General features: G+C 33.0%; 1 protein-coding gene across 3 annotated transcripts in view; it reads right to left on the bottom strand.

The window, feature by feature from the left end:
• Fsip1 (fibrous sheath interacting protein 1) overlaps positions 1-22,880 on the bottom strand; it is a 203,102-nt gene that overhangs the window by 179,764 nt on the left and 458 nt on the right. For all 3 annotated transcript variants that reach the window (XM_040274652.2, XM_040274654.2, XM_005316389.4), the window contains exons 2-5: positions 18,255-18,390; positions 12,943-13,126; positions 9,150-9,304; positions 7,118-7,211 (exon numbers count right to left, since the gene is read on the bottom strand). In XM_040274652.2, the coding sequence (XP_040130586.2) occupies positions 7,118-7,211; positions 9,150-9,304; positions 12,943-13,126; positions 18,255-18,383 (562 nt within the window). In that variant the 5' untranslated portion in view covers positions 18,384-18,390. The remainder of the gene's footprint in view (positions 1-7,117; positions 7,212-9,149; positions 9,305-12,942; positions 13,127-18,254; positions 18,391-22,880) is intronic.

The following is a 22,880-nucleotide window of genomic DNA, read 5'->3' as shown; positions in this document are numbered from 1 at the left end:
AATTACAGTAGATGGGGTAGAAAGAGAAGATGTGAGGGAAGGGGAGGAGGGATAGTCGCGGATAGGAAAGGTAGCAGAATACAACAATTACTAATAGGGCATTATGTAAAATTGTGGATGTGTAACCGACGTGATTCTGCAATCTGCATTTGGGGTAAAATTGGGAGTTCATAACCCACTTCAATCTAATGTATGAAATATGATATATCAAGAGCTTTGTAATGTTGTGAATAACCAATAAAAAAAACTGACAAAACAAAAAGTTGGTTCTTTGAAAAAATAAATAAAATTGATAAACTGTTATCCATGCTAATGAAGAGAAGGAGAGAGAAAACTCAAATTACTAATATCCACAATGAAAAAGGAAATATCACAATGAACACTACAGAAATACAGAATTGGAAATTATTTTGAAAATTTGTACTCCAGTAAAATAGACAATATCAAAGGCATCAAAAATTTATCTAGAGTCGTATGATTTGCCCAAACTGAATCAGTATGATATATACAAGTTAAACTGATCAATTTCAAACAATGAAATAGAAAATGCTATCAGAGGCCTACCAACCAAGAAAAGCCCAGGACCAGATGGATACACAGCTATTCTACAAGACTTTCAAAGAATAACAATACTCTTCAATTTATTCCATGAAATAGAAAAAGAACATTTCCAAACTCATTATATGAGGTCAATATCACCCTGATTCCAAAACCAGACAAAGACACATCAAAGAAAGAAAACTTCAGACCAATATCTCTAATGAACATATATGCAAAAATTCTCAATAAAATTCTGGCAAATAGCATACAAACACATATTAAAAAGATCATGCACCACAAACAGGTGGGATTCATCCCAGGGATGCAAGGTTTTGGTTCAACATATGGAAATCAACATGTAATTCATCACATCAATAGACTTAAAGATAAGAATTATATGATCATGTCAATAGATGCAGAAAAAGCACTCAAAAAATACAGCATCCCTTCATGTTCAAAACATTAGAAAAGCTAGGGATAACAGGAACATATCTCAACATTGGAAAAGCTATATATGCTAAGCCCAAGGCCAACATCATTCTAAATGGAGAAAAATTGAAAGCATTCCCTCCAAAAACTGGAACAAGACAGGGATGTCCTCTTTCACTACTTGTATTCAACATAGTCCTTGAAATTCTAGCCAAAGAAATTAGAGGAAATAAATTAAAGGGATACAGATGGGAAAAGATGAACTAAAACTATCATTATTTGTCAACAACATGATTCTATATTTAGAGGATCTGAAAAATTCCACCAGAAAACTTCTAGAACTAATAAGTGAATTCAGCAAAGTAGCAGGATATAAAATCAACACCCATAAATCAAAGGCATTTCTATACATCAATGACAAATCCTCTGAAACAGAAACTAGGAAAACTACCCCATTTACAACAGCCTCAAAAAAAAAAATTAAATACTTGGGAATCAACCTAACCAAAAGAGGTGAAAGACCTCTACAATGAAATATACAGAATGCTAAAGAAAGAAATTTAAAGAAGACCTTAGAAGATGGAAAGATCTCCCTTGTTCTTGGATAGGCAGAATTAATATTGGAAAAGACCATACTACCAAAAGCACTATACAGATTTAACGTAATCCCAGTCAAAAATCCCAATGACAGTCTTCATAGAAATAGGAAAAGCAATCATGACATTCATCTGGAAAAATAATTTGGCCAGAATAGCCAAAGCAATCCTTAGCAAGAAGAGTGAAGCAGGTGTCATCACTATACCAGAACTTAACTATACTACAGAGCAGTAATAACAAAAACAATACAGTATTTGGCACCCAAATAGACTTGTAGACCAATGGTACAGAATAGAGGACACAGAGACAAACCCACATAAATACAGTTATCTCATTCTAGACAAAGGCACCAAAAACATATATCGGAGAAATGATAGCCTCTTCAACAAATGATGCTGGGAAACTGGAAATCCATATGTAGCAAAATGAAATTAAACTACTTTCTCTCACCAGCACAAAACCCAAATCAAAGTGGATCAAGGACATAGGAATTAGACTAGATACCCTCCACCTAACAGAAGAAAAAGTAGGCCCAAATCTTCATCATGTAGGCCCCAACTTCCTTAACAAGATTCCTTAAAACATAAGAAATAAAATCAAGAATAAGTAAATGAGATGGATTCAAACTGAAAAGCTTCTTCTCAGCAAAAGAAACAATCAGTGAGGTGAATAGAGAGTCTACAGAATGGGAGCAAATTTTTACCACACTCACATCAGAGACAGCACTAATCTCTAGGATATACAAAGAACTCAAAAAAATGTAACACCAAAAAAAAAAAAAAAACACAAATAACCCAACCAGAAACTGGGCCAAGGAACTGAACAGATGCTTCTCAGAAGATGACATACAATCAATCAACAAATATATGAAAAAATATTCAATATCTCTAGCAATTAGAGAAATGTAAATCAAAACTACTCTTTAAGATTTCATCTCACTCCAATCAGAATGGCAGCTATTAAGAACACAAACAAAAATAAGTGTTGGAGAGGATATGGGGAAAAAGACACACATTGCTGGTGAGACTGCAAATCAGTGCAACTAATCTGGAAAGCAGTATGGAGATTCCTTGGAAAACTTGGAATGGAACTACCATTCGACCCAGCTATCCCACTCCTTGGTTTATAACCAAAGGACTTAAAAACAGCATACTACAGGGACACAGCCACACCAATGTTTGTAGCAGCACCATTCACAATAGCTAAATTGTGGAACCAACCTAGATGCCCTTCAGTAGATGAATAGATAAAGAAATTGTGGTATATATACACAATGGAATATTATTCAGCATTAAAAGAGTATAAAATCATGGCATTTGTAGGTAAATGGATGGAGTTGGAGAATATTATGCTAAGGGAAGTAACCCAATCCCAAAAAACCAAAGGCCAAAGGTTTTCTCTGGTATGTAGATGCTGATCCATATATGGGGATGGGGGGAGCGGGTGAAGTATGGGAGGAATGGAGAAACTTTAGATAGGGCAAAGGGGAAAGAGGAGAAGGGAAGGATAATGTGGGTAGGAAAGATGGTGGCATGCCATGGACATCATTACCCTAAGCACATGTATGAAGACACAAATGGTGTGACTCTACTTTATGAACAACCAGAGACATGAAAAATTGTGCTATATATGTGTACTATGAATTGAAATGCAATCTGCTGTCACATATAACAAGTTAGAATACATAAATAAATTGAAAATTGAAAAATTTTAAAAAGAACAAATATCTAAGAAAGAAAAAAAGAGATACTAAGATATAAACAAGCAATTCACAGCATGGCGAAACAAAAAATAAATATTTAACCTCTGATAATCAGAGAGAATCAAATTTTTAAAATTCCACTTTAAATAAATAAAGCTTAAAATAATCATAAAATCCATTGTTGTGGGTTTAGGAAAACAATAATCATATACAAATGTTGGTAGAAGTCTGAATTGGTTTTAATAGTTAATATGGTTAGAAAATTTTTTTAAAGTCCAACACCCTTTGACTAAGTAATTTCTCTTATATATATAGAGAGAGAGACTCTGCACCTAACAGAAGAAAAAGTAGGCCCAAATCTTCAGCATGTTGAAGATCACTGCAGCTGTTGTGTAATTAAAAAAAAAACTAAATGTTCGACATCAAGGTTTAAACAAATGATTGCACATACACACGTTAAATTGACACATAGCCATTTAAAATAATGCTGATATAAATTGTTCCAGTTTTCTATTATGCATTAAAAATCAGCCAAAATTTCACAGCATATGGTAATAATTACTTCAAGTAAGATGTACTGATTAATGCTAAAATTAGTAGGCAGAAATCTACAGAGAAACTGAATATTTGCATAGCTTTAAAGTAGCTCCCCCCAGGATATTTATTAAGTGCAAAAGGAAAAATAGTAACCTTACAGTGGAAAAACCCAGCAGGCACTTAACTAAGTGATTAGAGTTAACACAATAATATATCATCATTATGAATCCAAAGTGTGACTGAGGGAGGACACATAATTTCTGAGATTCACCTACTAAAAATGAATAATTTTCATCTAATCATGAGAAAACATCACACAAACCAAAATTTAAGGATATTTATGAAAATAACTACTCTCGAAAAGGGTCACAAAAGACGAGGAAAGACGGAGGTATCATCACAGATTAGAGGAGACAGGAGACGTAATACCTAAATGCAATATGGGGTACTAGGTTAGATGCTAAAAAATGGGAAGGATATCAGTGGGAAAGCTGGTACATTTTTAGAAGTTTACTGTTTAATTAACAGTACTGTAGCAATGTTGATTTCTTAGTTTTGATTATAGTACTATGGTAATGCAAAACATTAACATTAGACAAAGCTTAGGCAAGGGTATATAAGAACTATACCTATTTCAAAATAAAAAATAAAACTTGATAACATAAAACAATCACCATGGAACCATGCTCATGCTTCTGTGGGTTAGGAATTTGATGCCTATAGCAGTTTGTCTCTTAGGAAAGGGGCCTTGACTGGCTAGGTCCTGCATTTGGTTGTAGAAATCTGGTGCAGTTCAATGTCTTGCCTTGGTAATTTTCTGTGGTGTTTTCTCAGTCTGAAATGTCCACAGTTACTTTTGTGTGTTTGTGTGGGGGGGGGGGGTATGTGTCAAGGATTGAACCCAGGGACATTTAACCACTGAACGTGTGTGTGTGTGTGTGTGTGTGTGTGTGTGTGTGTGTGTGTGAAGAATTGAACCCAGGGACATTTAACCACTGAACAACATCCCTAGCCCTTTTTATGTTTTATTTTGAGACAAAGTCTCCCTAAGTTGCTTAGTGCCTCACTAAGTTGCTGAAGCTGGTTTTGAACTTGTGATCCTCTGCCTCAGCCTTTGGAGGCACTGGGATTATAGGCAAGAGCTACCATGCCCAGCTTACAGTTCCTTCTTAATTCACAACTTTAGTGCCGGCACTGAGATAATTAGAACAGCTGGTAAATCAGTTTCCTAAGGATGCTGTAACAAATTACCAGGGCCTAGGTGGCTGAAAACAATATAAATTTATTCTCTAGATATCTAAAATCACAGTGTTGCCAGAGAATTTCCTTCTTTGCATTTTCCTAGTTTATGTGGCTCCCAGCTATCCTTGGTAGTCCTTGGCTTGTAGCTACATAACTCCTGTCTCTGCCTCTATCTTTAAAGGCCTTCTTCCCTGTATCTTGGTGTCTCTATATCTTTATGTCTTCTTCTCTGCTTATTTTATGAAAATAAGGGACATCAGTCATTGGATTTAGGTCCATCCTACTCTATTATGTCTCATCTTAACTAAGTATATCTGTAAAGACCCTATTACCAAATAAAATTACATTCTGCAATTCCAGGTAATCATGAATTTGAGGGGCACATTATATCCTAGAACTGGCCAGAATTATTTTCTCTCTGACTAACCTTTCTCATGACCTGTCTGGGCTTTCTCACAGCACAGCAGATTCAGGGTGGCTTGGCTTTCATCTGCATAAGCCAGGAAAAGAAACAGAAATTGCCAGTCTTCTTAAAGGCAAGGCCTAGAAATGTCATAGTATTGCCTTGGCTATATCAGTCAAAGTTATTCCAGGCTAGCCCAGACTGAAAAGGGCGGGAGAAATAGGAGAAATTATATCTCTTAATGAGGAATAGAATGAAAGTACATAGAGGGAAGGCACTGAGGGCAGCCATTTTGGAAACAAGCTATCACACAGATTCTTGGTAACAGTTAAAGGGGTTCATGAGATACAAACCAGTGGAGAAAAAGCTTAAAAAACACCATAAATCCAATTTTATCCCATTTTTATCCTTATATAGATAGGTAGGTAGATACAGATGTTTACACTAAACATGTCTCAAAAGAAAAATAATAAACCAAATTATCAAAAATAATAAACCAAATTATTAATAGTGATTATTTCTGCATGTTGACAATTTAGGTGACAGCAATTTTTTTTCATTCTGTTTACCCATGTTTTCCAACACAATTACCCATGTTACTTCTATAATAAGGTAGAAGCACCAGAAAGTAAACTATCTAGGATTTTAATATAGAGAAGCTAATTTTTTGTTGTTTCAATTAGGATATACAAATGGCAAGGTAAATTTCAATAAGGTCACTCCAGCTATGGATCTAAGAAGTTGAAATTTTGAAAGATTCATTTTTTTTAAAGTCCTTCATTACAGAAGGGGCAACCCAGATGAAACACCCATCTTCTTAAGGAGAAACATTTTGGTGCACTATAAACTCAAATCTCTCAAGCCCTAGCAGCTTCTGAGCTCTTAATACTAGTCCAGAAAGGAATAAACCTGAAGGAATATTATTCACAACAAAGATCGACTATTGTTCCACTAAAAGTGCTTCAGTAGTCTGAATCAGATTTTTGGAGTTCTACAATGTTAGACATTCACTTTATATAAGAAAAAAAGATTGCAGTATTCTGAGAGAACTCAGGACACTGCTTAGAGCTCTTCCACCACAAAGACTACCTATGGGATATTGACTAAAGGATTCCAAAAGTAGCCAAGCAAAACATATCAACTGCTTCCACTCTCTAAAAGTTTCACCATTAAGTAAGTGGGTTTAAGAATATATGACTATATCATATTTGTATTTGAAAAGAACATTCACAATTTTACACATACACACAAAGGGATAAGTAGAAATACATGTGCAGAACTAATTGGTTAGTCTGAAAAACTAGGAATGTAAGATAATAGGATATATCAGAAGTAGATTTTTATGAAGGGGGTTGCATAGGCCTGAGTGTTTTACCTGGTGAGATAGAGGACTATCAGAATAAAATATCCTCTAGAAGAATCAAACAGGGACAGAAAGTAAGGGCAAAGACATAGTGGGCCTGTTTCTCAATTTTTCCACACTCTATTAAGATACAAATACTTAAACACAATGAAACATACCTAAGCTCAGAGTAATTTCATATCATATTTCCTCTAAAGAAGAGTCAAATTCACGAAGAAAAGGGGAAATTTTGGATCAGGAATTTAACTTTAATCCAAATCTTGTCTGACTCAGATAAAAACAAGGATGAATGACATCTACTCACCAACAGTTTCTTCAGATGCAGCAGTCAAAGATAAAAATTTCTTTGTATTTTCCATCTCCTCATTACTTTGCAAAGCTTCACTATTTTTTGCAGACTATGAAATAAAAATTAAAATTTAAACAAGAAGATAGCTATACTCACTGATTTTTTAATTATAGCATAGTTTCCTATCATATACATACAAACAAGAATCCTCAGGCCATTCATATTCCTTTAAGTAGGAAATTTGTTAATATTTCCTGTTTCCACAAAATTGTGTCAATAGATATTTCCAGATAGAGTTGAAATATATGTCTATCATCAATATATGATAAATCACTTTGCTTAAAAAAATCTTAAGTTTCTGTTAGATATTTTTATAACTAAAGAGTAACCTAAAGGTATAATCAAATTGAAATTTCAGACATTTCAAGTATATTACTGTTTCTATTTATAATTCTTATTTCAAAGGAAATAAAAACAATTTGAGTTTCCATAGGAAAAAGTGATAAACTAACTTTTTCTGCTAAGATTTATGGAAATCATTTTTCTAGTTTAAAACACTGCATTTGGGGTTGCTTTCTTTCATCTCAATGGCCTTCCTGAGATCTCTGTAAAAAAATGTATTCACAATTATTTCCTTCTTAATTCATAATACTGCCTAGGCCTAGGAAATTTCCTCTGAAGTCATTAGATGATTAAGAATGATTTTTTTTAAAATTGTTGATGGATCTTTATTTTAATCATTTATTCATATGCGGGCTGAGAATGGAACCCAGTGCCTCACACATGCCAGGCAAGCGCTCTACCACTGAGCCCCAGCCCCAGCCCAAGACTCTTTTCTTATGTATTGTGATTTTCTTTCTTTTTCTGTGCCTTTTACTTTGTTTTATTTATTTATTTATTTGTTTGTTTATTTATTTATTTATTTTTTTATTTTTTATTTTTTATTTTTTATTTTTTTTATTGGTTGTTCACAACATTACAAAGCTCTTGACATATCATATTTCATACATTAGAATGAAGTGGGTTATGAACTCCCAATTTTACCCCAAATGCAGATTGCAGAATCACGTTGGTTACACATCCACAATTTTACATAATGCCCAATTAGTAATTGTTGTATTCTGCTACCTTTCCTATCCCCTACTATCCCCCCTCCCCTCCCCTCCCATCTTCTCTCTCTACCCCATCTACTGTAATTCATTACTCTCCTTGTTTATTTTCCCATTCCCCTCACAACCTCTTATATGTAATTTTGTATAGCAATGAGGGTCTCCCTTCATTTCCATGCAATTTCCCTTTTCTCTCCCTTTCCCTCCCATCTCATGACTCTGTTAAATGTTAGTCTTTTGATTAAGAATGATTTTATCAAAAACAACCAATTTATTATCACAAGGTTCCTATCTCACAGGTGCTCTCCTTTCAGGGGCAAAATACAAATAAGAGTCAATGACTCTATACCAAATCAGTAACAACATCTGGTCAACCTCAACCCCTTAATACTACAGAAAATAAGAAGTCCAAGAGAGCCAACATTAATGAAGCACCAGAAATTTGTTGAAACAAAAACAATTTGAGCATGGCTCATTCCTCAAGTACCTTACAGCTTCCTGAAGAGATTTGACCAAAACATGAAACAGTAAACTCCCAACTTGATTGTCATAAATGTTACTCAAGTAATAAACTAACTAGGGAATTCAATTTTTGTGTATTTTCCTGTTTATCTCCAAAATGTAAGCTCACTGAAGAAAAAGCAAATATACGTTCTTGATGAAAGCAGACATCATACACTTCCCTATTCCAGAGATTGAGGAGCTCTAACCTGACACTGGTAAGACAGGTCAATAAGCATGTTAGCACAGTGCCCAAAGTCTTGTTCCAGAAACATTTCACCCCTGTACCCACCACATACACACATATTCATGCTATGTCACCACTTCCACAAAATAACAAAGGCAGACCACATTAACACTATCACAGTCCATGCTTTTCTTATTCTCTTAGAGGAAATTGGTTCTTATATATTGACATATAATTGTACAATTCTTACCTTAAGTTCTTCCCACAACTTTATTCTCATTTCTAGACCTTGCTTCTTAATTTCTTTTTCTCTGTATTGTTTTTTTGCCAATATTTTATCAAGTCTGTTCATTTTATAAATAGCATCTTGAAGCTGAGAGTCTACTTCTTTTAATTTGGTTTCATCTATATTGTGTTGAAAGTAGAAACAGGTTTGAAGTTTAATAAATCCATAAAGTTTTATTGTTTTTAATCTTTATTCTTTGACTTAAAAACTATGTATAGTGATGATAGTAACTATTGTATTGATGTCATGTAACCAACTTGATTTACAAGGTACTTTCATGTATTTTTTTCATATAATTATCTAATAACTCTGCAAAATAGACATTTGTCTCTATTTTACAGTTGAGATAACTGGGCCTTTTCATAAGTTGTTCCCTTATTATTTTAAATCCCAAATTTTCTCCTTCCTTCTTCTATACATTCCCTATCCATGATTAACAAATAGTAAATAAGGAATAAGACATATATCCTATCCTAAAATTGCTGAAGACTCCAAACTCTTTCTCAAGAAAGAGAAGGCATGTATAGAGAGCTACAGTAAAAAGTAGTATATCAGGGCTAGGGATGTGGCTCAAGCGGTAGCGGGCTCGCCTGGCATGCACCCAGCTCTGAGTCCGATCCTCAGCACCACATACAAATAAAGATGTTGGGTCCGCTGAAAACTAAAAAAAAAATTAAATAAATATTTAAAAATTCTCTCTCTCCCTCCCCCCCCCCTTAAAAAAAGTAGTATATCATAAGCAACACAAAGTGGTTCAACATACAGAAGAAACAAGCTCTAATAAGTACTTAATGTAGGCAGACACTTTTCTCCATGCCCTTCCATGTTTCTAATTTCTTAAAGCACTTAAAAATGTTTTGACTACCAGGAATGGTGGCACACACCTGTAATCCCAGTGGCTCTGGAGGCTAAAGCAGAAGGATTGCAAGTTTGAGGCTAATCTCAGCAATTTACCGAGGCCCTAAGCAACTTAGCATGATCCTGTCTCAAAATAAAAAATAAAAGAACTGGGGTTGTTGCTCTCCCAGTTAAGCACCCCTGGGTTCCATCCCTGGTACCAAAATAAAAAATGATCTTCCATCATTCAAATTTTAATTTAGAATTAATGATAATGATGGCAGCTTACAGAGTGACCTGTGGCACATTAAGAGCTTTATTTACATGCATTACTCATTTAACACTCACCTTAACTCTGTAAAGGGGCATAGTCATTGTCTTCATTTTAAAAATTAGTAAACTGACATTAATCTGTACCTGAGTTCATACATGTAATATAACTAGTAAATATAGAGTCAGTTCCACCCACATCTGTCTGACTCCAGCTCTTAGCCACCAAGCAATAACACACCCTCCATGAAATCTGATGAAATTTGGTTCTCTGGCAATGAGCATAAATGTTCAAGTATTAAGTCTTAGTCATCTCAGGACGAATCACTTTAAATGGCATATTATGCTAAATGAGGCCAAATTTAGCAATTTTTGAAAATCCAAAGAGACCAGTGATGTGTCCCCATAACATACATTGCTTCCTCTTTAAGGAAAAAAAAGAGGGAGATATTTTTAGAAGAAGGAAGTTTATTCAAAAAGAATATTAATCTTATCAATAAGGAGTATCCTCAAATCTCATTGCTTATATAATTCAAATGTAATACCCTCTAGTTCTAATTCCCAACTACCAATCCTAGCATTCTCAAGCTCCATCTAAGTAGTCTATATAATAGGCATTTTTAAGTAATTCACACAGTACTAAAAATATATTTTAAAATACCGTGTAGACTGGGCCAATAGCTAATCTCAAATACAATATCTTATTTCCTGATAAATGTAATCCTGAGTCATCTACCTAACTTTAAGAACTCATCCCAACCATATTCTAAATTAGCAGCTCTCAAACTTTTTTGTCATAGTCCTCTTCACCACCTCAAAATTATTGAGAGCCCAAAGTAGTCTTCATGTATGTAGGTTATATCTTTTTATAATTACCATCTTAGAAAGCAGAACTGAAAATTATTGTAAAATACATTTATTTATTCATTTTAAATAATAGTAAACAAAGTATTATTAATTACATGTTAACATAACTAACATGTTATAATTATTAGTCTTCCAAAATATTAGTGAGAAGACTAGCATTATTTTCAACTTTTAATATTTGGGTTAATAGAAAACATCTAGACTCTCATATGTACTTCTACAACCTATTGTAATTTTATGTTTTGATTGAAGTACATGAGGAAAATTTGGCCTCACATAGATATGTAGTTGGGAAAAGAGGAGAAATTTAGTAGTCTATCAAATAACTAGTTATTTTTCTTTAGTACTGTACCAAAACTTGTCAGGGGTAGCTTCTTAAAGGTTAATTGTAGTGTGAAACCTGTAACCATATCAGTGAGCTTTCTGAGTTTGTTCCACTAAAATCTTTGGCTCTGTCTTTCATGTTGAATGGATCTTTAATCCTGCATTTGCCATTTGGAAAGTAGTGGCTAACAGAATTATGCACACATTTATAATATATTCAAAATATAAATATGTTTATATTTTGAATATTATATTCAAAATATAAACATATTTCATTATACAATATTCAAAAGTCACATTTGTTAATATTACCACCTATTTTTATCAAAAAAGTCTAAGTATTGATAAGCTATTGAATAACATTCACAAGTTTTCCAAAATTCTAATTTTCATGTGAATGATCAAATTTTACCATTAGTAGCAAATACTATAGTAGTTTTCCTTGAAGTATAAGACTTGCTTTATCTTTAAAAGAAAAAATAAGTCTGCCAAATACAAAAATCTGAATGATACCAGTTTGCCTGTCAGTTGTTATTTCAAGTAAAAATGGTGTTCCACAAAAAAACTGGGCAGTTTAGCTCCCAGTTCAAGTTATCACACAAGTACTTTTCTTCAACACAACCTTCCCACTTTAGAATACACAAAATTCTTTTATGTCTACTTCCTTGCCACACAGGATATTAAGATGATGTATACTGGCTCAAGATCTAATAATATAAATATTTTCTACTACTTCATTAAGGACATCCTGAGTGACACTGGTTATTTATTTTTCTTGCCAGTAACTGGTTGTAAAAACACAGTGATTTCTAATACAATTTGGTGCCACTGTCTCAATTCATGCCAAGGCACCAGAATATTTCCCACCATTGTTTTTATACTATCAGTACCAATATTGACACAGTGGACAAAGAGGAAAATAGCATCTCAGTGCAATTATAAAAATTGTGTTCATTCTGCAGAGCCCCCACAAGGGTCTTCCCAAGGCTCTGCAGATCACATTTCAGAACTGCTCTTCTAATTCTATCTGACCAGAATTAATTCAAATGCATGGAAAAAAGGTACATTTAAAATCAAAATGTTATCAATTTTTAGTGGGATTGGCCCTAAAAAGGGCATTTACAAATTATAGGATATATTTTATTGTGCAATTTTAGTAATCAAAATGATCCATAAATCATGCCATAATATACAAAATAATCCCTACTTGATTATTGTAAACTTAACATGAAAACAATTTTATTAAATGTCATATTTTATTACATTTCTAGATATATTTAAGGGCTCTTAATGTTCTTGTAAGTAAAAACTGGTGATCATTCTCTTACAAAAATGTAATTATGCCTCCTTATTTTTTAGTTTATTGTTTCTACTTAGTTGATAAAAACACATATAATCTTAATATTTTAAATAAAATATCTATAGTTATCATTATCCAATCAACTTGTGATTATCCTACCTGAACATTCGGGGGTCATCTGATGTTGAGTCAAGTCCAGATCTTCAACTGGCCCCTGTTTAGCCAGTTTTATTTTCTCAGAGTGGTTTGCCCCTTTATCATCATTATTATATCTTCCTTCCTCTGTATTACTGCTTTCTGAGTGGTCCTCCTTACCAGAATTCAATGTGCTTACAGTATCAACCTAAAAATAATTTTTAAAAAATTTCCAAAAATAATGTATTTTCTCCTGCTAAAGGACATCGAAATAACATAATTTGTTTTCTTAAAATATGATATTTTCAAATTTTTAACACTAATGGAAGCATATGTAGAGACATATTTAAATATATACACTGGCATTAAAGTATCTAGAAATATAACCAAGTTTACTTAAATGTAATTTAACTACACAAATTTAATAACATCTAAACCAAATATCTACCATTCTCCAACAATCTCTATCAATAATGGAGAAGGGTCAAAATCAATCCTAAAGTGAACTGCTACCAGCCAGGCTCTTGAGATGATACACAATGAACCCCTTTGAGCTCATATGTGGGTGAGCAGTCAGAGATCTAGAGCTGTGCTGTCCAATATAACAGTTATTTTCCACTATCAAATGGCTGAAAAGTGACTAATCTGAATTGAGCTGTTCTTCTAATGAGAATCTTATCATCAGAATACTGTGCTTTGATTATTTATTTTTATAGCATTCATATTTTTTTCCATTTCATCTTGGTTTCCCTTTATATTTTAGCAAAGTTCACTTTGCAAGCACCAGTTTGGCACAGTTGCATTTTCCTGAGAGAAAACAAGAAAAGACATCATGACTGGGGGTCAGGAGAAAACAGAGATCACAGGACTTTGAAGCAACAGAAGTGAACAGAGCCCAAGAGAGTTGAGGTCTCAGGTAGAGAGAGTCAGCCACTTCTCAAAGAAATACCTTTCCTTTCCCAATGAAAGACTGTCTGCTCTAGCCCTTCCAGCCTCAGCCATTGTAAGGTTTTTGTTGTCCCTACAGCCACAAGCTCAACTCTCCATTACCGCAATGCAAATCTCCAGGACAGAAAATGGGTGCTACTGAGAATTAAAATGCTAGGAATGCAGTTCCCTGGGCAAGCATCTTTGCCTGACATGAAACATAAACCTAGCAGAACTGAGTTGTCAGTATATAATAATCACTACCAACATTTATTGACGAATTGCAATCAACCATATCCAGTGCTAAGTACTTTATATATACTGTGCCATTCACTACTCACAATGACCCAATGCTATAGGTGCTAGTACCCCACTTACACATAGGAGAATACAGATGTAGAGAATAAAACTAAATTGTAAATACCCAATTCAGAAAGGATTATAGAGGCAAAAAGAAGAATCAAAAGTCTTGAGAAAAAGCCAAGACACTGTCAAGAACAGAAAAATTAAAAAAAAAAAAACTATAAAGAGCTTCCAGAAAAAAAAAAACACTTTATTAAATTTTTTAATTCAATGGGTAGTCTGAAAAACAGACTTGATATATTAAGAAATAATTCCAAACCCAAAAAGTGTATGTTACAAATTACTCACAATAAAGCACAGAAAGATAAATGATTAGAAACTATCAAAAAGAAAAGGGATATAAAAGATATAAAGGTAAGATATTTAATATTACTTCTAGAATGAGAAAACAGAAAAACTATATAGGGAAAGTTAGAAATGTGAAAATTTGAAAACATAAAAGTAATTTAACATTTGAAATATGGCCTAAAATTTTCCAAAATAAATGGAAAACAACAAATCCTTTAAGAAGTTCTAGTCTCCAGAAGGAGAAATTATGTAAACCCATCCTAGGTAAGTAACAATGGACACCAAACACAAAGAGAAAAAATTAAAGCAACCAAATAAAACTAAGCCAGACAACCTACAGCAGAATGAGTATATTAGGTCTATAAAAGCCTTTTCATTGACCACAAGAGAACCACAAGCCAAATGTGTGATAGCTTCAAAGTGCTTTGTTTAAAAAAATAGTCAAACTAGAAAATGAACACATTTTCAAAAGCAGATTTAGTATTTGCCACTCATGGGTTCTCAAAGATTACTAAAAGATGTAGATAAACTGATCAATAGATACAGATATTACAAAATGAAGATTAAAGATAGAATAAAGAAGATTTATTTTTCCAAAAAGCAAGGATAAACAAAAAAAACAGTAAACATATAAGTAAATTGAAACTAAAGCATAAACAATAATGATGAAAATAATATCCACAGAGAATAATAATTACATGTAAATTAGAAAAAGTGACAATATAATATCTAAAGTCTTTGCATTTTTTAGAAGGAAAAAGAAATACTGGTAAACTTTAGAATTTGTTCATCAAATTCTAAGGAAAGAACATAAATATAATTTTCAAATCAGTAAACTGAAACAGAAAAATATAAATAATCAGTTAATATTTATAAAATGCAAGAAAAAACCAAGATGCTAGATAAATTCAAATGTTATTTAAACATATATTTTACAGATTAGATAAAATGAAAAAAATGTACATTTTACCTGCTAGTTTAAAAGAGATTTTCCAATTAAATAAAATAAACAAATTCCAACTTAAAACATAAAGACACAAGGTTAAAAATTATTTGAAGCTGCTATATTAATATTTAACAAATATATATCCTTATAAAAAAGTAACCTTGACCTATACTTCATGACTTAACATAAAAATTAATTAAAAATGAACCATAGGTCTAAATGCAAACAAACTATAAACTGTCAGAGAAAAACAGGAGAGAAATCTTTAGAACTTTGAGTTAGACAGTTTTGTGATACAACGCCAAAATCACAATCTCAAAAGAAAAAAACATGGTAAAATGTTCTTAAAATGTAAAATGTTTATGCTCTAAAAGACACAGTTGAAAGAATGAGAAGTCAAACCATTGACTGGGACAAAATACTGTCACATATCTGACAACAGACTATTTAGAACATATTTAAGAACTCTCAAAAGTCAACAAAAAGGAAATATAGTTTAAACAATTCAACAAAAAATATGAATAGACATTTTTCAAAAACTAAATATGGATTTAAAATAAACACATGAAACATTATGAATTCTATTCATCACTAGAGAAATATAAGTTAAACTACACTGAGATACTATTATATGTCTATTAGAAAGGCTTGGAAAAAAAACTGATTAAACCAACTGCTGGCAAGGATGCAAAGCAACAAGTACTCTTGTACATCACTGGTGGAAACACAAAACACTTATTGTTAAACATACACTTATCATCCAGTCCATAAATCTCACTCTTAGGTATTTACTCAAGAGAAATAAAAACTTATTTACCTACAAAATTATATTGTAATCAAATATATATATATATATAACAAATTTATTCATAATCACTAAAAACTGGATTCAATTCAAATGTTCCTCAACCAGGAAACAAATCATGGTATACTCAGCAATGAAAAAAAATTAACTTTGATACATGCAACTAAGTTGATGCTTCTCAAAGGCAGTATTTACATTAGGAGATAAAATAAGACCATATGACTCTATGTATATGACCTCTTAAAAAAAGAAAAACTACAGGAACAGAAAATAGATTAATAATTTTCAGGAATTAAGGCTGGGAGGTGATTATTTACAAATAATAGAACAAGGGAATTTTTTGAGGAGTTACAAAACTGTTCTATATCTTGATTATAATTATGGTCACATCACTCTATTTGCCAGATCTCACAGAACCATACACCAAAAAGTGAATTTTACTGTATATAAAATTTTTAATTAAAAAATAGAAGTTAATAAGAGATAAAATGAGTCACAATGTTAGAAGGGAGGATTTAAAATCATATAGCTATAAATTCTCCTCCAAATTAATCTACATATTCAAAATAATTTAAATCAAACCCCAACAGAGTCTGGGGTTTTGGCTCAGTGGTAGAGCATTTGCCTCACACATGTGGGACCCTGGGTTTGATCCTCAGCACCACATAAAAATAAATAAGCAAATAAAGATATTGCGCCCATGCATAACTAAAAAAAAAAAATTTAAAAAACCAACAGTATTTTTAGAACTTAAAAAGCTGATCTAAAATATATCTAGAAGAACAAAAAACCAAAGATTGCTAAGACAGTCCTGAAAAAATAATAAGATGAGGCAAACCACTCTATCAGATTTTAGTAATTATTTAGTAAAGCTACAAGAGTTAACACACCATATAGTAATAATATAAGATTAGATGAAACAAAAACAGAGAGCTCAGGCAGAAACTGTATTTTACAAAGTCACTTGACACGAGGGTTCTAGAAGCATGTTAGGATCATCTACTTAGATGTACCTGCCCAAGGTGGAAAGCAAAAGTGGGGTAGAAGCCATCTAAGATCCTGATAGGAATCTGTCAAAATATATCAAAGATGGTCATATCTGAATGTCTAGTCACCAGCTTTGTAGTTATGAGAAGCTTGTGGCAGTGCTAGAAACAGCAGCAGTAGCAGTTTTCTGATCTCTGTATTGCAGCATAGTGGTGTGACGTGGGAACCAATAATCCAGGGGAAGCTCTCTCCTTGGACTACATTTCCTGCTGGCCTTCTGTTGGTTTTGAGGAACTGGATTTTTGTAGTCAAATCTTGTCTGCTAGAAATATCTAGAGTGCTATTTCTTACACTAAATCATGATAGACAAAAATGCAAAGTCTAATCCATAATGCAAAGTCTAATCCATAAATGCAAAGTCTAATCCATAAATCAACAACAAAAAAGTTAGTATGAGTTCATTAACTTGCAGAGATTTTTTTCATCATAAATTTCAAATTTTTTCCTCTACAAACTTAAAAGGAATAAATTATACCACATCAGACTTGAGAAAACTGATTATTTTTAAAAATCAGTTGAGATATTTTAATTAAAGAAGACGTACTACAAGAAAAAGAGAGAGAATATAAAAGAAAGTTATGAACAGATAATTCACCTAACAAACAGACCACATGGCTTCAAACCATTTTTTTAAATACTGAATCATTTTCATGGTAAATGTTGATGGAGACATATTATATATTGGAATACAAATTTACCTTATGAAGTAAAAAAAAGTCAACACTTTCTAAAAAGTCATCAAACTTTTAACAAATTACAACGTGAACAAATAAACCACACTCCAAAATAAAGAAGGGAAGGAAGAAAGGAGTCAGAGTACTTTCATATTAAACACTCAAGTAAAATCCAAGAAATCTGTGAATGCTTCCTGAAAAAGAGGAAAAATAAGGGGGAATGTTAACAACAAGATTGGTTTCATCAGTTACTAATTCTGAGAGAAGGAATTCAGAAGCAAATCACCTTGAAGGAACCTGGTTCTGGTGAGAGCACCTCCAGAGAACTTGCATTTGAACTTCTGCTCCCAGGACGTGTTCTTGAATTTGAGGCTGGTTTTGAAATCCCATCTAGGTTTCCCTTTATAATATCCATTGGTATCCTAAAACAAACAAAAAATGAAAAAGCAAGTAACTTGGAAATTTAAGTGTTAGTTTAATGTTAATATAGTTTAATAAACATTAGTTAATGTTTACATCCAATTATTCAGTCTGCTTTAAGTATTACATTGCTATCAAAGTCACACTTATGAGTACCCCAATTTCATGGGAGTCATCTTATGTACATGAATTATTAAATCTATGCCATTGTAAGTACAAAACTGCCCCAGATGTTAGATGCCGAAAGTACCTATAAAAGAATGCAGAAGCATTTACTGGGGAATGAATCCTTGGCCTAGCAAATGCTCTACAATGAGTTGCCTCTCCAGTCCCTTTTATTCTTTGACATAGGGTCTCTCTAAGTTGCCCAGGTTGGCCTCCAATTTGTGTTCCTCCTGCCTATGCCACCATGCCCCCACTCATCTTAATGGTGCTCTAAGGCCTCCCTGCTATCTTCTTCTGGTTTTGCCTTCCTTATTCTAGACTTTCCTATTCCAGGTCAGCTTCTGCCTGGGCTTCCCTCTTACCTCTGACTTCTCTTCTCCTTGATGCCACATTTTCAAGGAGCACCACTAAGCCACTGCTTTCATTTGATCAGCCCTCCCCCTCTAAAACCCATGATTCTAATTCTTCCCTCAGACACAAGAGAATAAAACCTATTTCCTTTAAAAAAGGACAAACTTTCATATCTGGCTGCATTTTGCCAATCTCCTTAACTAATTTTCATATGACATCCATAGATGTCATCCTCTCACCACCTAGGATGTTCTATTTCCAATGTGTTTTTTCTTAAACAATAAATACTAAGCAGGATGGCTTAAGTTAGAGGAAGAATGTGGGCACTGCAAGCACATGATCCTTGCAAACTATACCCTTGATCAGGACCCTTCTAGATTCACCCAGTGAGATTGGGACAACATGTATGCTAAGTAAAATGGAAGAAACAATGACAATTCCAGTTTTTGTCTTCTCAATACCTACCTTTAAATGCCTTGTGATTATGTATTAAACCATCACTCCTAACAGAACAAAGAAGTGTAACAATGTTCTTTCTTACCCTATAAAATGACTTGCCTTTCTGTTTGTGAACTATAGAAGCAGAAACCAGAGAAGACTTGGAAATAAGAGGAAGCACAAACATTACCAACCTAAAGCTCCTCTTAGGCACACAGAGGGATAATGTGGCCTCGCCTCCAACCATTCAATGTGCCAAAGCTGATATTTAAGAGACAAGTACGTCAATTCTTCCCATCTCAGCAACCAAAAAAGGCATTGATCTCAACATTATTCACACTCTGCAAAAGGGTTTGGGCTCACAGAGGAAGGCACTGACATTATTATTGTGGGATGATGGATCACCCTAGCCCATCACATCACAACCAAAAAGCATAAGTCACCAAAAGGCCAAATGTCTTGTACATGCCCTAAGCAGCCTGTCAAGGGAGACTTATTGCAGCTTACAGAGGAAGCAACTAGATGGAAGCATGTGCAGAGCTGATATAATACACATCAAAATAAGGGAAGAGGCACAGGGTACCATCAACAATGTGGATCAGCTAACAGGCTCCATAAACCTTTCAATTTGCTTTACAAAGAAGTCTGTTTTATTATGTTTTCTCCTGAAAATAATAAATTAAATTAAGTACAGTTTACAGAAAAGGTGGGATATAACTGACAGATTATCTTTCAATTTGAACCTGGAAAATATATGGACAAAGAGCACTGAAATCAGATCTTATAGTTAAGTGAGAAGAAGTCTCAATTGCTATATAGAAATTCCACAAGTAAAGCACTGAGTGATTAGAACAAATTAAATAAATAAATAAGAAAAGTAAAGCACTGTACAAAAAAGCAATCAAACCATATGCAAATGGTTATTGATTAACCAAATTATGTGTCTTAATTAACAAAGTGTATCTGGGGAAGTATGTGCAAAAGGAAGGGCTGATATAAAAAAAAAATCTACCCTTTCCTAATGGAAATCAAAGAGAATATCAAAAAATTGATAAAGCCAAGCAATAGTAAGATGGAGCCTCTAAGGAATGCTCTATTTACCCTCCCTTGTTATTGAACATTTTGACTTTTTTTAATATAGTACTTAACAAAAGTAAAAACTGGGTTTAAAAACAAATAAATAATATTAAATCTTCAAGGAATTGAAAGGAAACACAGAAATAATCAGCATAACTATAGAATTAATTATTAACCATAAAACAAGAGCATAATTCAAAAAAGAGACAAATAGATATGATTACATTACATTTAATGCTCTTGAGTCTCAAACATAAAGAAGAATTCTAAATGAAATTAAAAGGTAACTAAGAAACTGAGGAAAATAAAAGCAACACATATGATATACAAAAGATGAAGATATTTAAAGAGCTCTTACCAACCAATTAAAAAAAGTAACATTTTAATAAAAGACTGGTTAAGGGTAGAAACAAAGGAAAGGAGGGAAGAAGGGAGGGAGGAAAAAAGAACTTGAGAAAGGAAGAGAAATAAAATGTCAATCATCTTACTTTAAAAAATCTAACTTCTCTAAGGAAATATACAGAAAGAGATATAAGAAGGTCATATTTCAAAGAAATGAGAGTGATGGGTTCTGGCTCAGTGGATGTTCTTCTGTCTTTTTTTAACCTGTGCTTATCTGTATTTTCTGATTTTCTGTTAAGTATATCTTCAGTTTATAATTAAAGAATTTATTTATTGTAGGAAGATTTCTAAAATTTACTTTGAAATATTCAAAAAATTTTTCAAAAAACACCCAATATCCCATGACCCTAAGCTAATCATCATTGGTACATTTCTATATTTCCTGTCTTTTTCAAGAAAGTTGACTCATATATATCTCACTTAACACATTACATGATGAGTATTTTCTTATGTCATTAAAATATTTCAAAAACAAAATATTATTTGCTTCATGATATTCAATTAGATAGATGGCCAGATTCTAAGTTCAAATAACAACTGATATCTGCCAACTTCTTATAAACATTCATTTCAAACAAGTTTAAACTTTTTCATACTGGGTTGTGAGAAATTCAACTTCCCTAGATGATTTAAAACCATATGGTAACTATAATTTGATATTGTTGGATAAATGAAAGAAAATGAGTTCTCCTTTGCTTAGTAATTATAAACAGCAAGTCTATAAAAAGTGAAATAAATTTATTTTCCTTATTTTTATGTCTAAAAATTATCCAGGGTTAATTTTTTTTACTTTTTATATTTGCTTATTTCATAAAAAATACTTGCCCATGAAAGACAAGTAAATGAAGAAGAATGTAAACATTTTAAGTCAAAATTCCCTTTACCCCAATGACCAACATTAATAGATTTTTATCTTTTTTTTTTCAGATATACACAAACTTTCCATCCTTTATACCAACCTCCTCCTCCTCAATACAAACTTACACAGAAATGGCATGGTACACTGTAACTTGCTTTTTTACACTTAGCAATGTATTCTAGAGATTTTTCTATATTACCTTTATAGATATACTTCAGGCTTTCAAACAATAGCATAATACTCCACTACATAGATGTAGTTCTTAATCAGCTAAGATAGATTTTATATGCTACTGAAAGCAATTTTAAAACATACTTTAAAATGGACCATACACCAAAAGTAAAAAACTAAAACTAGATGACTAGAAAATATGCATGATTGTGGTTAGGTGAAGAGTTCTTGTATACAACATCAAAAAGGTGAAAGAAGCCAGATTCAAAAGGCAACATAGTGTTTGCTTCCACCAGTTAGACCCTCTGGAATCGGTAAAATCTATGGACAGAAAACTGTTAATAGGTTAAATAAGACTAGAGAAGGGATTAACTACAAAGAGTACTAGGAGAGATCTAGAAGATTTGGGAAGGGATGATAAAATTGTTCTGTATCTGGATATGGGGGGTGGTAATTACATAACTGTATGTGTCAAAATTCCTAGAACTATTCATTAAAAAGGTGAATTCTACCATAAGTAAATGAGACCTCAATTTTAAGTTACTATCCTTGTACCAGTCTTTAATTATGCTCATTCACAAGATAAATTACAATTGCTACACCAAAGGCCACTTGTGTTTCAATTTTGATAGTATGCCAAATTGTGCTCAAAAAAAAAAATGTACCAAATTACACTACCACCAACAGAGTATTGTGATAAGATGAATAAGCTTCTCCACATTTGCTTGGTGCCAGTCTGGTTTTCATCAAACCCTTTTTATCTTCGCCAATCTGAGAGGTGTCCAAAGGCATCTGTTAGTTTGATTTACACTCCTTCAATTATGAGAAAAGTTGAGTCTCTAGTCAAATTTTACTGGCCTTCATTTTATTTTCATTTATTTTTTCTTCTATGAAATGTCTATTTGCATCCTTTGCCGTTTACGGTCTAGTTTAAACCACTGATTAGTTCTAGCTCTTTATTGGCTTAGATGGCGTGGGAGTCCTAACGCTCGGGACATAACTGCCAGGTCCAAGAAATCCTGACAAAAC

Source organism: Ictidomys tridecemlineatus, chromosome 5 (assembly GCF_052094955.1).
Source record: "Ictidomys tridecemlineatus isolate mIctTri1 chromosome 5, mIctTri1.hap1, whole genome shotgun sequence".
Classification (NCBI taxonomy): domain Eukaryota; kingdom Metazoa; phylum Chordata; class Mammalia; order Rodentia; family Sciuridae; genus Ictidomys; species Ictidomys tridecemlineatus.
The sequence above is the reverse complement of the archived record's forward strand: the minus strand, read 5'-3'. Positions and strand labels throughout refer to the sequence as shown.